Genomic DNA, 18,016 nt, shown 5'->3' with positions numbered 1-18,016 from the left:
ACAAACAGTAGGCAAACAAACTCCATTTTTTATAATTGGTTGAATAGTAATACTAGAAGTGAACCCTCTTAAATCATTATATTATCTACTTGTATGTTATTGCAAAAGGATAGGAATCTACACCTTAAATAAAATAAATAAAAATGAATATTTAAAAAAAAAAAAAAAAATCCAACCTTGAACACAAATACTGTAGTCAAAATTTACAAATGTTTGCAAAATCACTTCATTTTCATCACCTTGGAATCCTACTTTACCCCTCAACCTTGATGAATAGTTCTAAAGTCTCTAATAGAGTAATAGTTATATTTATTATTTCATTTCATTCCATGCATCCCAATTCCCAATACAACTATCACCCCTGCAAACCCCTTCTCATTCCCCAAGCTGTTACATGTTCTACATGCCAATGTATAAGCACAGCGTAAGCACAAGTACTGAAGTACACACCACGTTTCGAACATCAATAATCGTTGACCAACATCAATAATGACGCACACAGAATGTTAAACATAATATGATGTTATCCTCAATAAAAGCATGTTTATACACTAGAAAAGGTAGTTTCTGATTTTAACATAGGCCTAGTATATGAATGACCTGAAGGCTCACCATGCTACTTGTATCACACAGCTTTTGACGTCTCAGAAGAAAAAGTGGCATACATAGTAACAAAATTGAACAGGGTCAGGTTTTGGCTGTGAATGAATGATACGTAGTACAAGTATTTACTTTAGCAGAATAAAGAGGCGAGACTTCCAATAGAGGAGAGGCTGAACAGGGATTCCCAAATAATTTAGTAGGCTGCACTATTATAAGCAACCAACACATTTCAACAATATGTTAAAATTGTACATGTAATCCCAAATGTAAACAATAACCTTTAATTTGTAAGCCAGGGAAAACATTATAATTGGAGATAAAGAACCAGAAGGAAAAAAAAACTAGGTAAAAAAAAGGGGGGGAAGGACAAAAAAAACAAATTGCCAAAACAGAGTGAATAACCACCAATGATACTCAACCATTTTCGTTCTCAAAGCTTTACTATATCAAATGGTGACAACTAACCGAAGTACACTTCCCTACAATCAGCAATTCAAAGATCAGTAACCAAATATACCTCCTGTCTAATCTTCGTTGTCATCAGCATGCTCCAACAAGTAGTTAATTGCTAGTTCTTCACTTCGGTCACAAGCTAAAAATGCTTCAATGACTAGTGCTCTATCAAAACCCATTGCCTCCAGCTGGCCAGAAGGAACAATATTAATCAGCATCTGTAAGTGCTATGCATAAAGTCAGGATATAAAAGCAAGCATATCCATACCCGTTCAATAGTCTCCTGCTCCTCTTGCGTGACACTAATTGCGTGGGGCAGATCCTGCTCAGGCTGGTCAAATATATCCCTAGAGAGTGAAATCAACCAAAAGATTTTAATAAAAGCACTATAAGTTGAAAAAAAAAAAACAACAAAAAAAAAAAAAAAGTAAAGTAAACAGCAGTTGGTTTCTATTTTCAGTCAATATAATGAGACAAAACAAAAGTTTGGAAAATGAAAATCTAACTAATCCCCCACATATAATTTGCAGAGGAAAATTTGTACAGCCAATCCAATCCATTAAATGAACAGCCAGAACTTTAAAGACTGTTCAGATTGTGAGTAAGTGATCATCATAGATATCCTCTGCACAGTTGTTTCCACACCAATCACACCAGAAATCCAAAACCATAGATTCATTTATAAGAAATCCATCAGGCTTCATTCTTTTCAACTGAAAAACCACTCTTTAAACCTATCTAAACTTATTTTGATTGTGAATTGAACTTGGGTAACCCTAATCTAAAGTTTTTTTTCCTGAAACTAAATTTTTATATTTAAGTGAAGAAAAAAGGCTAAATCTTCTAAAAAAGAAAAAAAATATAAAATAATTGGTAGACAACAAAGAAAATACTTCAAGCGTGTCCATTTGAACAATTCCGACATCACAAATAGAACAAAAGGGCATAATATTAAAGAATATACTTGGTAAATTCTGATAAGGAATAATTAGGGAAAGGCAACAAAAGTCAGTCAGTACTCAGTTGTGGGTAAATGCACACTAATAGACAAAAAAATCAGTACTTTGAAAGCTAAATCTGAAAAATAACAGTATCAATATGCCTAAATCATCTTTTAGAAAAAAGGCTGATAATCAGCGAAAACAAGCTCCTACTCACCCTTCAGAGCCATCAAGAGGTTCATTTAAGAGTTGAAGAAACTCAGCATGGTGATCCTGAATCAATCTTAAAAGCTCTGGGTTTTGCTTTCCAAGCTCCTGAAGCATTGGCTGCATTCCAAAACATTACTCCTGCTTTATACAAGGTTCATAAGGATTAACAATTATCCAAATATCCAAAAGAACCGAAATCAAAACCTGTAAAATCTGAGGATTAGTTTGCACCATGTTGCGCAATGCCTGGAACTGTAAAACCAAAAGTCAAAAACATAAGCATGAAGGATAGTACAGAAATTATTCAAATCCTGTCAGCACAAACTGCAAGAAAAAAGCCTGCACGCAAGCAATGCTATATATATACTTCTTATCAAACAGAAACTAGATTCTAATATATTTCTGATTAAAGATGATGAAGCCAGATCATGACTGATTCTGTAAATTATAGGAAGCCCTACTCTTTACAATTTCAAGGCCGCTCCAGGAGTTATAATTCTTCCTTAAAGATTTACTAGAAAGGATAGCTTGATTGGCTCTTAAAAGGAGAAACTAAATAGACTTCAATTGCAGACAGCCAGAGATCGATCACATGTCTGTCACATTTTGTTGCTATAATAATTCTTAACTTTTACATGCATCTGAAGCCTAAATATGATATGTCCATCCCAAACTGGCATGAGTTAAGTACAAGTATATCACTCTAATTACAGAGTCTCTTCACTTATACAATCTGATATTCTGTCCCATTGCTTTCTACCATTGAGTCTCATGTCATTATGTCAATCTCCCCGACTACTACTTATTTTCAAATCTACTCCTCTCAGTCCCTTTCCACATCTTCTCCACACAATAGCTATATCTGCTCTTTTAACCCTCTTCGTAGTTTGTTAATTTTAAATTTGCAACAGATTACATGGTCACAAGTTTTAAATAAAAATTTAAGTGATAAAACTTCTACGGGCCGATACAACTTGAGCTATGGACCAATAGCACTTGTGGACTCATTGATCCCTCCCCAACAGGAGTATCCATCTACCATGGCTACCAGAATATTCCCTGCTTTTCGAAGGTCATATAATGAGCACATCTTTGATATGACTCCTCATACCCACTTTATGTACAAGGTTTTTGCACTAAATATCTCACAAATGCAAACTAACAATGCAAGCATGTCATTTTAGATGGAATGAAAAAGTATAGAGTAAAAGGAGGAAAAAAAAAAAAAAAAAAAAAAAAGAATCACACCTGCTGATTGTTTCTAAGAAAATCAAGTGATCCTAAGCCACCAGCAGCCGCATCAGAGAGTGACTCCTAGTCGTTTCCCTCGTAAGATTAGAAAATGATACAAAGTTTTGCAAAGATGCACAAATTAAGAATTAATTCTACCTGTGGAAACATATTTAGAGGTGAAGCATTTGGTGCCCCAGAAACAGGATCCGTCCCGCTTTCTGTCGCAGTGTTCACCAGATTTGCTGGAAGCTGTGGCACTGGCTCAACGATTTCTGCGGTGTGTGGAATTTCCTATGTACAGAACAGTGGAACATATTAATGCAAGATTAATCCTAAAAATACTCTTTCCGTTTTCCTGTCTACTCAGTTACTGTAGCAACAGAAACCAAGGAAAAATGGACTACTTATGCTTTAATTAGGAGAGAGATAGAGAGTAAGGGATTTATTTAATATAGTTGGGACCCACAAAGTGGATTCATAGTTAAGAAAAAATGAATAATATGTTGCCATAAAAGGAATAATTCAATAAAGTAAAAGTGAGTAGAACTTAGGAAAACGGAGGGAGTAAAACACTAGACCATTCGAAAATTCTGAACTCACAGAATACAAATAATCTATAGCCCGTTCAGGATTGTTGTAAGCAGCCCTAAGAGCACGGATAACTGTATCTCTATCCCAACCGCCGCCACCAATATCCATAATTTGCTGTATGGTCTGCTCCAGATTATTACCGGCAATTAAATTAGAAGCCGCCTGATCATAGGTATCAGTAGGTGCACTACAAAAGGAAATCAAGAGTTTTAGACTGAAAGAAAGTACACACAATAAATACCCAGGCTACTACCTGAAATAGTCACAGCAAAACTAGCAATTCACTTGTTTCAAATACACACCCCAGTTAGAAACATACTACCTCCATTCTTTATAATCACGACGTTTGAAATTTTACACTATTCACACACTTCTTTGATCATATTATATAAACATTAGGAGCATAAAAAATCCAAAAGGAAAAAAAGATAGCAAAAGCTACCCAACCTACTAGATCCTTCGAACCCTCTTCCTTTAAGAATGTCGAGTTCAACTTCGGATCCAATTCATTGGCAAATGAGAAATCTGATTTATATGTTGGAAAAATCAGTCATGCGGTATCTTGTTAGATTTATCTCGAAGTACTTTTAAAATATCAACTTTTATAAATATGAATTAAAATATAATTGAAGATATTAATGTTATAAAATGTGCATTGGCAAGCGTAAAATCCCCAACATTAAGATTAAAAAAGAACGGAGGAAGTATAAAGTATAAACTAGAGAAAGCAGACAAGTTGAACTGATTCTATACTTCTTTTTATTGCCATTAGATGTTCCAGGGATGCCATTCTTCCTAAGGTCAAAGAGTGGGTGAAACAGTTATATCTGAAATTATTTCCTAACATCCATGGCCACTTTGTGTTTCACATGATAAAATCAATAACTCAGCACATTAAACCATCATTTCAATTAACTAGGAAGCATTTGAGACCAGGATACGTCAAATTATATGCTTTAAAGTGAGCATCTTGAAAGATGGAGCACTAATTCACAGACCTAAACAAAATAATTCGTAGAGAGGATTTATAAGGAACCCTCACGACAGGAATAGGAAGAATTCATGGACAACCTAGCACAGCTACTTTGATATTGTTCCGAATGTCACACTGATATGACATGCTAAGAAAATGGGAATACTAGAAATAAGGTCATTTAAGATTTGTAGACACACTAGAAGGGATTAACCAAGTACACAATCTAGGTTCTGGAAAAACAACATCAAAACAATCAAGCTATCTTTACTCACGCACAAAACCAGAATAAAAAAGAGGTACCTGTGGAACCCCACATAACAGAAATTTATAAACTGGTCAAACGCAACACCTAAAAGCATGCTGACTGACTGTCCTCAAGAATGCACAAAAGGGACATTAAAACTTCAGAAATTCCCATGAACCCTAATGAATTAAAGCATAACTGGTGGTCTAGTACCCAAGAAAGTCTGGCTTGCCAGCAGTAATCTCCCCCCAACCCCTTCTAGGCCTGGACTATATCATTAAGGATACAAATTTGAATACACTCCATCTTCACCATTATCTAGGCGACTAGGCCCCTTACCAGAGCTATTCCCATCATAAACCATTATAAACTTTCTTTATGCTCCACAATACCTAGAAGAATTTTTCAATTTACAGGTTAAAGGAGTCCTGTATAAAACTGAGGTTAATCATGAAGAAGACAATTGTCAGAACAAAAAACAGAGAATCCTTATTTTTCTGCTACTTAATCTAAGAGCACTGTGACCTTGATTTCTCTTCTGCTGGTCTTTGGATATTGAAGACTGCCTACAAACTTTTTTCCTTGGAAGCATGCAACCATAAAAATTCCAGCAGGAAAAATGCTCAAGCTTTCCCCGACAACTGATAAACATGTGTCAAAGTAGGATGAATCCATTGATCACCTCTTGCAGTTATGTTATTGGACAGAAACGCTACAAAAATGATCTTTACATTTCATCATTCATTACCAGTCCGATAATAGGTAGTTGACAGCCCATGTAAAATTGTTATGTTATCATGCAAAGTCCCCACGACTAAAGATAATTTTTTTTCACAGGTGTACTTGCTAATCAGCAACATTGCGACACAGTCACTTCATAGACATGGGTGTAGTGAAAACAATGCTAAGGTTGCTAGATCATATCATCATCTGCATGACACATTATCGCCATGGTTTTATATCAAATGAGCATGGCTTCTACGAGATAGAATAGTGAGACCCAAAAAATAAAAAAAATAAAAAAGAGGTAGAAGTAATAATCTTATGTCTCGACAAAGCAAATCATTAGAAGAATTGGCTAGATCTATCGTAACTGTGGGATACAAGATTTGCAATATAAGCCAACGAAGGAGCCAAAATGATGTTGGCATTATTGTGGATAATCTTACCAACAATGTGGTGAAGGTTTCAAGATTAATGAAAGAATGAAGATAGTATAGGTTAAATGCGGCATGGAAACTGCAAAATTCAAATCCTATACACCTCACGCCATCTATGAGCAAAAGTTGAAAAGGAGCTTCAATGCAAATGACATTTCTAAAAGGAAGATATTCATTAATCTGACTGGGCTCGTAAAGGTCTAGTTGGAAGAAAAGAAAATGGTTAGAAGAGAAGGTTAGAACTAACGTACATGTGAGGTACAAGATGTGAGATTGAGGCCAACAGAGGAACCAGAATGAAGTTGGCATTATTGTGGCTGATCTCACCAACAATCTGGTGAAGGTTCCAAGATTAATGAAAGAGTTAAGATAGTATAGGTTAAATGTTGCAAGGAAACTATTGACTTCAAAGCCTATGCACCTCATATCATCTTTGAGCGACAGTTAAAAAAGAGCATTAATGAGGAAGGTATTTCTCAAAGGAAGATTATCATTAGAGAAAATCTGTGCAGTATATCTAGATTTGCAAGTGCAAATAGAGGATTTAATAATGAATGTAGTCATGAGGCACTGAGGCAGGGGAGACTGAATTTGAATTTGCTATGGTATATATGACTTGATCTTATCCAACACATACAAATTGTAAACTTCACTTGATTTGAATTGATCTTACCAGAAACTACTCCATTAGATTTCCTGAAGGAGCAGTTACACTAACAGTAAGGCCATACCAAATGAGAAAGTGGCTACAGAGAACCAGGTATTGGTTCTTAAGCACACACCGACTCAAGAATAAGAACAAAATCTTTCTGAAATGAAGTGCATTTATGATTAAAGAAAATGGCTTAAATTGTAAAGCTAAGACACGCTTGTGCATGGTGAACAAGGATGAAGAAGGCATAGATTACTAAAGGGAGAGAAATTGACTTGAACTTCCTATTTTGGAGGTTCCAGGCCTAGGTGCAACACTTAGAAGACACTTGCAGACTTACCATGTCTGGATCTTGTTAATTGGACTATACATGAGCCACCAAGGCATAATTGCTTTTTTCCCCTCTTATTCTGCTTTTATGCAATGTACATTGGTGACACCCCTCTCTGTCTTTTGTTTTTATTTTTCATTATTTAGCATAGTAACCCAACAGGTCAAAGAAAAAGATTTCCTCTCTTCCTTTTTTTGTAAGTAAAAGATAGAAGTTAATAAAGCATGAGCTTATACAATTCAAGCACGATTTCAAGAGATTATTAGACTTTAATTCAGCTTTGTTCACTTCTTAAATTCCGTAGACTTGTCAATGATATCATAACAAATACTTTAACAGGCTTTAAGTTAAAATTAAATCACTAATCCCCAATCTGAAAAAGTAAGCAGGAATGTCCTCATGCTAAATGTTATTATGCCTCTTCAATCACTTAAAGTAATTGAAATCAAAAAATTAAGCCAAAGCTGCATAAGACCAGCAAATTTCCTACTTGATGCTATTGTGAATCTTGAACCCTTCAGATGATAGTATTATAAAAAAGAATAAAAAAAAAAAAAAAAAAAAAGACTTCTCTTCTATCAGTCTCGCAAATCATTCAGCAGCTATGTTTTACAATACTTGGTTGACAAGCAGTATACACACATATTGCTTCACATGTATCAATTTTAAGTTGAGCTTTGAAAAGAAATTGCATAACTAGTAAATCACATCTAGTAGATAACTAGTAATTACAACTATTCCTTGTGGATCTATACTATTAACCTATCTTCACAAGCCCTTCATAAGCTATACACTTGTGCCCTTGTGGCCGCCAAAAAAAAAAAAAGAAAAAAGCAACAGTTTTATTTCAAGCACAAATTGTAAAAGTGAATTAAATTTCACATACTTGGAATTTTGAGCATTAGAATCAGTTGCACCCTTTGAGTCCCTGCAGCAATTAAACAAATAGATGAACCAACTATGAGAAATTAACCAAATAGAGCACAAATCATAATGCTATTGAATCTTACATCTGTACTTCAGGTGGGGCAGCTGCAGCCGTAGTGCTAGGTGCAGGACTAGGACTAGGAGCAGGATTAGAATTAGGTGTAGGCTGTACGGACTGTAGCAAGACAGAAATAAGAGTTAATAATGACTAAGAAAACAGAGTAGTTTTAAGTGGGAGACCAACACCACCTGGGCACTTGAAGTTCCTCCCGCACTTAATGTTTTGCTCTGCAAGATAGTAATAAAATAAATGAAAAAAACACAGCAGAAGTGAAAAATTAAATTATCAAATGACGGAGAAGAATCTAACATTAAGGAAAAAGAAAACCCAGTGCAGAAGCACCCAGTAACAAGGCACTCTCCGAACTATGACAAAATATCATTTTTTTTTTTTTTTTTTTTTTTTTTTGCAAGAGACTTGTATTGCAACTTCTGGCATGTCCAACACACATTGAAACATATCCAACAATACTATGGCTTCAAGCCCTAAAGACCTCACATAGTTTTGAACAAACAAGATCATATTCAGGACATTATCATAAACTCCTTAATATTTTATAAGCTCCTTACAATAACTTACTAAATACCATAAGGTCCATAACTTCCACTCCAAGCCATCAACAAGAAGAATCAATGTGGAAACATAATCTCCAAATACGTCTAACAGCTTTCTTACGAGAACCAGGTAAAAAGATACTGAAAATTAATACCCTTGTTCAAACACGCACAAAACATAAAAAGAAGAAAAGTTTGGCTAAATGAAAACACAGCAGAATATTTTTGAGGTGTGCTCCATGTAGATAAAATAAGCCTGGAACAGATATGATGTTCCCAAGCACTATTATATAGCTTGGGTAGCAGCTCAGGCTCATTTTTTTCATTTGGCTCATGTGAGAGTGAGATCAAGGGAGAAACTTCAGAAGCTTGGAATCTGTGAAAGTGAGCTGTGTGTTATGCAATGATGAGAAGGAGAGCACAGCACACCTTCCGTTTAGATGCCCCTACAGTAAAGCTTGCAATGCAGAAATATGCAAGTGGTTGCAGATCAGATTTAATAATAATGACAGTTTTTTTCTCAAGCAGGAAAAGGTGGAACTAAATTCATCAATCCAAAAGGAAGATAGGAACGGTGTTGGGTAAGTCTGGCTGATTTGGTATATCATACCGGGTTTGTCAGGGATTATGCTTTTAGGAACAGGGCTGTAATGACACCTACTGTGGTGATTTAAAGTTTAAACCACCCATCAAGCATGAGGCGTATTGGAGAATTTAGAATCTGATTAATGACAGATGGACAGCCATTCTTGTTTTAATGTTATCAAGACTCAAGAGTATGAAGTAATGCTAGTGTACTCTTGTGTATAAGGATGTTAGTGTAGTTGGATGGGATGCTTAGTGTGGTCAAGGAGTATGACCCCTTTTTTATCAATATAATTGCTTTTTTACCCCCAGCCCCACCCACCCCAAAAGAAAAAAGAAAAAGGGGAAAAAAAAAAAAGACTTCATTGCAGAGGGACCAAAACCTGAATCATCGAGAGTTCAGGTTACATCTTTAATGACGTGGATATTCAGATTCAGACAAATGTTTGATATTGATCCGACTAAATCTAAGAATGATTAATGACAGATATCTTAAGAAGGCAAACATTTGCAAGCACTCTGAGCTTGTGGCATCATCTAAATTTTGAATGTATATCTTTGTTACATTGCTTCAAGATTTCCACAATGTCTCAATTGTTAGGAAAATAGTAAAAAGGGGAGGAAGAGGGAAAAAGAAATATCAGACATGATAAAAAAATCGTCTACTACTCCTTGCCACTCTGTACTTACAACCTCTTGAACAATGTAAATTCTCTAGCTAGCCTTCACAGGTCAGTGCTAGAGTTGCATATTTCTGACCTCAAAATTTACAACAGTGGGCTGAAGAGCGATGATGTTATTGTAATTGAATCGAAGGGAGAAAGAAGGAAAAAAAAACCAGCATAGAAAATGAATATAATTTTAGTAAAAGTGAGAATTACCTTGCTGAGCATGACCACAAGGAAACCATCTTCAGAAACCTTGTTCTCTGCCAAGGTTGTTTCATCTTTCAAGACTTTCCCATTATGAATTAGTAATTGCTGCCCACAGGGATAATTATCTTTCCCTTGCACATCTTCAATATTTTTCTTCACCGCCATAATCTTCAGACCAATAAAAATGTAAACAGATGAGATATATCTCAAACAATACTTCATGAGCTACATTTATTATTGAACAAACATGTGCAAAATACAGTTTTTTTTTAAATATCCAACGATAAAACATACACACTCAAAGAAGTTCCATTTACTTCCTTTGATCTAAAAGGAATGCAACAAAGTCACCATTTTGACCATATATATACCTTTGATTACAAATTAATATAAATCATAAAAAGTAATATTTACAATAAAAAGGATGAAAACATTATCAAATAAGATCCCAACCAAAATAATTTTTTCACACATTTAGTGAAAAATTGCAATCAAACTTTATGAAGTCTAGCCTTAATAAAGAAAGTGCTGCACTTATTCATGAATGGAAGAAGTACAAAATCTTTGATTACAAAAAAGTCAAGTATGGCCTATTGAAGAGCAACAAAGGTAAAACTAAGGCATTATAGGAATCAATTTAATTTGTCTCAACTTTGTTTGAATAAAACATATTTTGTCTGACATTGTCTTCGTGTGGAAGTGTAACAACAAAGACTCCCTCCGTCCTTCAATAATTCTCCTCTATGTTATTTTGGTCAATCTCCAAATAATTGTCTTGTTACCTTCATTGAAAAACTTACCTTACCCAACTCATCTACCCCCTGTAATGTGGGCCCCACCTCTATCTTACTCTCATTCTCTCTTCCTATCTAATGTAAAGTGGGACCCTCCACAAACTTTTTTTTCCTCAATCAAATTCTTATTCTTATTCCCACTATCTTCTACCTTAAAAGTCTATACTTTCCAACTATATACTCTTAATATCATGGCCAAGCCTAAGAAGACAATAATTTCACGATGAAGGGAGTAATAATTTTGTTTGAAACTGTTTGACAAAAACTTATTTCGGCTTAACTTATCTGAACTATATCTGTTAGACAAGTCAAATAAGTAGAAAAAAACAAGGCCTAATTCACCAATATCTAAAATCATTGTACCAAACAAAATGTTGATGTAATTGAAAACACAATGCTTTATACTGAGGGGAAAAATTATATAAGACCAATTGCTATTCATCTATTTCTGCAGACCATTATAAGCAAATTGAGATCTGACTCATCTCTGTATCACTTCCTAATACAAATCAACAGTAGGATAATAGGATGCTCTAACATTTCACAACCACAACTTTGAAGCTTGAAGTTTTGTGAATGATTAAAATCCCTCTCATTCACCGCTATTACCTGCACTCATTCCATCAGCCTGCTTGGTCTACTGAGGCACAACAACATATGCCACCCAGCTGTCAATATACGGAGATATGCAATAGAATCCTACGATAATTCCTAAATACTCTTTCCCAACCACTCACGTCTTGAGAATTAAACCACTTGCCAAAATCTGCAATCTTTATCTAACAGGCAATGAGCATTACATCCCGTACTATGTTTCTCACAATCTCATTTAATTTGTAGGAAAAAAAAATTCAAATGTTTCTCCATTCTAAAACATGAGTTAGTAGTAAAGCTCTTAAGGAACTCAAGGGCACTACTATACTACTGCATCTACATATAGGCATTTTAATTATTTTAAACCTGTACAAACCATAGAATAAAAATGCGGTATCGGTCGCGATCGCGGAAACGGTCGCGGTGTTGCGGTAGCGGAAATGATGTGTTCATCGAGGACCGGAACGCCGTCGTCACAGTAGAAATTTTGTTTTACATCTTATTGGAGCATTATTTACTTTTAAAAATATATATATGTTTACCAAATAATTTTCTATGACATAAAATTTAATATCTTTCATAAGAGTACAATAGTGTAATAACAATAATTATACTCCCTCCACCCCTTTTTATAGCTCCCATTTGGACTTGCACGTTTGCCAATACAACACTTTGACCATAATATCATTAGTTGCTTATTAGTAAAAAATATAACAATTAAATATTAATAATCTATTTATCGAGATGAATCAAATAAGTTTCAACATGACTATGTTATGTCTTATATATTAAAAATAATTTAGAAAATTCTCTCACATTATGAATAGTGTCAAGATTCCAAATGGGAACTATAAAAAGGGGCGGAGGGAGTATAAAGAAATCAAAATCACTTATACAAGCAAATGAAGATTTTAATGAGTGAAAAAACTAAAAGTATCTTTATAACATACTCCTACCACGTGATTTATACAATTGCTTTAAAGTTAAAGAGAATGTGTGGGGTCAACCAGTCAAAAGAAAATAAATAAATAAATAAAGCACCATATATTTGCCAGCTGTCTCCCACTACCATCAATTTTCACCTACCCCCACTCACTCATTCTTATCTGTCTTCCCCTTTCTCACTTTCAATTTCGATCGTGCAGTTGCAGCAAGCTACAACAATGGTGTTTCAGATGAAAAATCCACAAACTCGCGAATTCAAGCTATTTCACGGGCGTTATAGACGTGTATCCTCCGATACGGCTGAGAATGCGGCGATTTATAAAAGCCCGTTACAAAACGGGAAATATCGTAATGATGCCTTTGAAATCCGTTACAACTCGGCCGATTCGCGACGTAACGACCGAGTTTTTATTCTATGGTACAAACCCATAATAACATTAAATTTCCAATGATCTCTCATTCACCAATCGAAAAATTTCTTGGTTCTATACCTGCCTTCTAGGCTTCTAGCTAAATTACACAAAGATTAGTTTTCATAGCCACTTAATAAAAGTTGGCATATCTTTTTTTGAAAACTTGTAACTTTGCGTTTGCCTTTTTCATGCTTTGGTTTTTCAAATCAGCAATATATTAGTAACTTTGACATTCAAGAAGCTCTTTCCCAAGTATGCCAATGATTTTTTTTTCCATATCCCAACAGAGTAATAAGCATCACAGCCAACATTATATTGTTGTAGAATAACCATAATACAAAAGTACCATACAAACTATTTCAGAACAAGTTATCTTAGAATCAGAGATAACTAAACGAAAAGTTGTAATCACTTTTACCAATCAATTTATTTGTACTTAAAGCCAGAAGGTGATACACGATGATACTAAAAGGCTCCTAATGGCCATTTAAACGTTTTTAGATAAGAAGTAGCTTTTAAACGCTAACCCAAATTAAGAATTATCCAAAATCATCCTGTTCATGCTAATTAGACAATACTATCCCCATTTATAAACAAAACGAAGATAATTAGAAAATCTTACTCATAATTCAATGAACTAGCAAATTGACAAAGTTGCAAGCATTTAAAACTCATAACCCATCATAAAATGACAACTCTCTGTTACTAACCGAAATTATAGACCTCAATCAACACAAAAATAATTTCCCCATTCAATCAACTACAAAAAATCTAAACTATATTAAATGAAAATCTATATAGCATGCTGACATATGATGTATACACTATATGGAATCAAGGCATAAAAAAAAAATTATTTTAAAAACTCAGTTGCATAACATCCATCCATATACCAAAAAAAAAGTACATTAACGAAACAAAGGAGAATGATAGATACTAACAGTGTCATTGGGCTGAACTCGAATCTCAAAATGGCTTCCTTTCAGAGTCTTGACAGTCAACTTCATTTTCAGCAAATTTGAACAGATAGGGGAGTGGAGGAGAGTGTAACACTCCCGATTATCTAACAAATAAATATCAAAAGTCAAGGGAGGTAAAAAGGTGTAACGAAGCTCAACCTGATTAAGGAGCACAATTGCCATGATTTTAAAAACAAAAGCAAGACTAGAGCGAAGAAGTAAAAACCTGCTAATCACTCTTAAATAGCCAAACAATGATCACGGCACTCACACAATCTTCTAGATACCCACCTGTAACCAAGAACAGTAAAGACTGTTTTACACCACAACATACAAAATCAGGGGAATCTGATGAATTTACTCCACCCCAATAGAAATAACTATTTTTTTTAACATCATAACAAATATTATGTTGCCTCCAACTGAATTCAATCACCAGCCAACAATATTAAATCTCAACCTAAATCTTCAGTGAATACTCTTTCTGAATAGAAGTAAAATAAAAATAGGTACAAACATCACTATCTATAACTTTCATGACAAGCAAAACACCAAAAACAACATTTAATGATTCAAATCAATAACACAGTTGATCCTCTTAACCATTAAAATAGCCATAAGTTCACCCATCCCCAATCACCAAACAATAGTCTGGAAGCACTACCAAAAAACCTATACCAAGGAAAGGAAGCAGTCCAGATTATAATTTCATACATAACCAACAGATAACAGAAATATTCGTCACTATGGAACATTTTGTCGCAAAAGCTACAAACTTCAAAAATCCTTCCATTTAGCACTTTCCCATTGCTATTAGTTGATCAATTTCCTAAGCCAGATTGCCAAATCATCAAATCCTTACAAAAACCAATACTAAATACAGTTAGCTGGTTTTCGATAATCTAAGCTTATTTCTAGGCACTGTAAAGAAGTAACGCAATATCACGCATCTCCTCATTTATTACACACTTGGGTATGAGATTTATACCCCAAAAGGGAACCTTATAAATGTGGGACAATTACAAACAACAACAACTGTAAACCAACTCCAAGGCTCATCAATTCTTCATATACCTCAAAAGCTAACAATGCATAGTCCCTTGACAATTAACAAAAATCGGCAATCCTTTTTATTTTATCACCCAAGCATAATTATATTTGGGGCATCATGTCAAAATTCTAAGCATAAGCATTCCCTTCTTGTGACCATCATTATAAACACATCCATCTTGATTTCACTTAATCAAGTATTAATAGTTACCATACGTGTTCACACCAAGTCCAAGTACTCATATTTAACAATTTCCGGCCAAAACAAGATTTGTCTAGTGTACTAAATATAACCCTAACAAACACAATGGTGAAAACATCACATCTAACTTATGAAGCCCAAAAAATCAATATCTACATAAATGATATCTTCATACTCAGTAATAGATGTAAATAAAAAATTACTAACCACGATTTCATATTTTTCCCCAAAATGAATACCTTATAAATAATTCAAGTGAACGTGCCTAAAGCATGAAAATTATTACTTTTGGATGCGAAAGAAATTATGCCGCGAGAACATATATACCCCTGCTGAGTTAGGGCAATAGGGCCACGAACAATATTAAGAGGATTTCGTGAGCCAAGCCCGAATAATATAGGAATAGGGTCGACTCGAGCTCAAAATCTTGGCTCAGTTCGTGGGTTCAATTAGGCTCGAAATATGCAACACATTAGCAACCAAATTTCACTCAATTACCAAACTAGGTCGATAAATCACATAAAATTCTTCTCTTTTAATAACAAAAACGTAAATTGCATACATCAAAATTATAGCAACAAATTCGCTCATTACACAAGCAATTACAACCTATAGTTCAATAACCCACATTAGCTGAACCCTAAATTGAGTATACTAACAATTAAAATTGACGATAGAGTGAAACTAAACCCTAGATTGTGAAATTGATATTCGTTGATTTTGAATATTAAGAAAAAGGAAAAACTTCGTACCTCAGATACTGCTTCAATGGAGGAGAGAGAGCTCAGAATACGCTTCAATGGAGAACTCAGAATACGCTTCAATGGAGGAGAGAGAAAGAGAGGTGCAGCGTCAAAGTGAAAAGCTCCAACGAGGCAGAAAAATGAAAACATATGAGGTGTAGCATCAACCGTGAGATCTAAACAATATCAACGGTCTTAATTCATTCTCGTTTAAATTTGGTTTAAATTTAGGAAGTTGTTATTTATGGCCCACATTTTTCTAGTTAAAGCCCACATTATGTAAAATTTTGACAATCTTGCCCTTATTTTAATTTTTACCAAAAACGAAATTTTCTCTCACCAAAAATGTGGAGCAGCACTGGATTGTCGAGGGACACCGAAGAGCCGCCATCGTCGTCGGAAAACGAGGTACGTAGCCATTTAAAAATACGAAGTGGTGGCGGGAAGTCGTTGCTGTGGGTGGGGCGCCTGGCCAGGACGTCGCCACCGTGGCGGTGGCGCCTGGCAGGGAAGGCAACCCCATGGCTGGGACGCCTGGCAGGGAAGCCACAGTGCTGGCGTCCTGGCAAGGCGCCACCGCCACGTTTATATTTTTTTTTTAAATTTTATTTAAAGTTTTGTTTTTTATTTTGATTTTTGTGTTTTTTTTTTTTGTTTTTTTTTTGGAAATAATTAACACATATTGTTTAGTTTGACATTATGTTTTAATATGTGTTAATTATTTCCAAAAATAAACAAATGTATGTTTTAATTTGTATGTGTGTGAATACTTTTATATATAATTACGTGTTAGTTTTGTGTTAATTATGTGTAAATTTAGACATTTAATGTATTATGCGTTAAATATGGAAATGATATTTAGAAATTTAAAATTTAGAAATTACTTTTGTGTTAATTTTGTGTCAAATGTATTAATTTAATCCTTATGTAATTATATTTATATGTTATTGTTGCAGGATTATGGTGGAGACGGAAATGATTATAGTGGGATTTTTGTACATGATGATCTGTTCAAAGATGCTCAACAAGCGATTGATTGGGCAAAACAGGTTGCAATTAGATCGGGTTTTTATTTAGTAGTAGCAAGTCATAAATCTCAACGGGATGGTCGAATGGATCGCATTTGAGATGCGACCGTTAGCGCAAAAGGGAGGAACGAGATTTCAGTCTAGCGATTCGGTTTGATACAAAGTGGAAAGGTTGTGGGTGTCAGTTCAGAGTAAAGGTTCGACAACAGCAAAGGCGTGACGGTTGGGAAGTGAAGGGTTACGGTAAATGGGGGTATCACAACCATGAGATGATAGTATATGAAGTGGGTCATCGACAGTTAAGCGGCCTAAGTCCTGCTGCGAAACTAGTTGTAAAAGAAATGAGTGATGCTCAAGTGAAGCCTGCTAAAATATTAGCATATGTGTTAGAGAAATTTCCTGAAGACCAGCCAAACCGAAGACACATCTACAACGTCAGACAGAAATTGAGGTTTAAACAGTCAGAGGGAAGGAACCCTATACATCAGCTTCTACACCAGTCACAAGCACGTGGTTACCTCTACTGGTTTAAATCTGATGAAGACACATTGGAGGTGACTCATTTGTTCCTTGTGCATCCTGATTGTGTTGATATGATTTCGTCTTGGCCATCTGTGATTTTGATCGATTCAACGTACAAGACAAACAAGTACAAGTTCCCACTGGTTGAGATGGTTGGGATGGCTCCAACGAACCAAAACTTTCTGATTGGTTATGCAGTCATGAAGGATGAGACGGCTGCGAGTTACTATTGGGTGTTGGAGAAGTTGAGAAATTACATCGGCCCAAATGTTCAGCCATCAACCATCGTTAGTGACTGTGAGGGAGGTCTCTTTTCCCCTATAGCAGAGTTGTTTCCGGAGTCTAGCCATTTACTGTGCACATGGCACAT

At 35.1% G+C, this 18,016-nt stretch overlaps 1 protein-coding gene across 1 annotated transcript; it reads right to left on the bottom strand.

The window, feature by feature from the left end:
* Positions 1 to 762: 762 nt before the first annotated feature.
* On the bottom strand, positions 763 to 16,245 carry LOC110717350 (probable ubiquitin receptor RAD23a). Its single transcript, XM_021896014.1, has 14 exons — positions 16,106 to 16,245; positions 14,328 to 14,392; positions 14,084 to 14,205; positions 10,403 to 10,564; positions 8,571 to 8,609; positions 8,405 to 8,496; positions 8,281 to 8,322; positions 4,041 to 4,218; positions 3,597 to 3,731; positions 3,456 to 3,521; positions 2,412 to 2,459; positions 2,215 to 2,324; positions 1,325 to 1,403; positions 763 to 1,244 (listed from the first exon to the last, which is right to left on the bottom strand). The coding sequence occupies exons 3-14, from the start codon at positions 14,147 to 14,149 to the stop codon at positions 1,128 to 1,130; spliced, it is 1,134 nt and encodes a 377-aa protein (XP_021751706.1). The 5' UTR covers positions 14,150 to 14,205; positions 14,328 to 14,392; positions 16,106 to 16,245; the 3' UTR covers positions 763 to 1,127.
* Positions 16,246 to 18,016: the final 1,771 nt, after the last annotated feature.

This window comes from Chenopodium quinoa, unplaced genomic scaffold (assembly GCF_001683475.1).
Source record: "Chenopodium quinoa cultivar QQ74 unplaced genomic scaffold, ASM168347v1, whole genome shotgun sequence".
Taxonomy (NCBI): Eukaryota; Viridiplantae; Streptophyta; class Magnoliopsida; order Caryophyllales; family Amaranthaceae; genus Chenopodium; species Chenopodium quinoa.
This window is presented reverse-complemented; position numbering and strand designations above follow the sequence as displayed.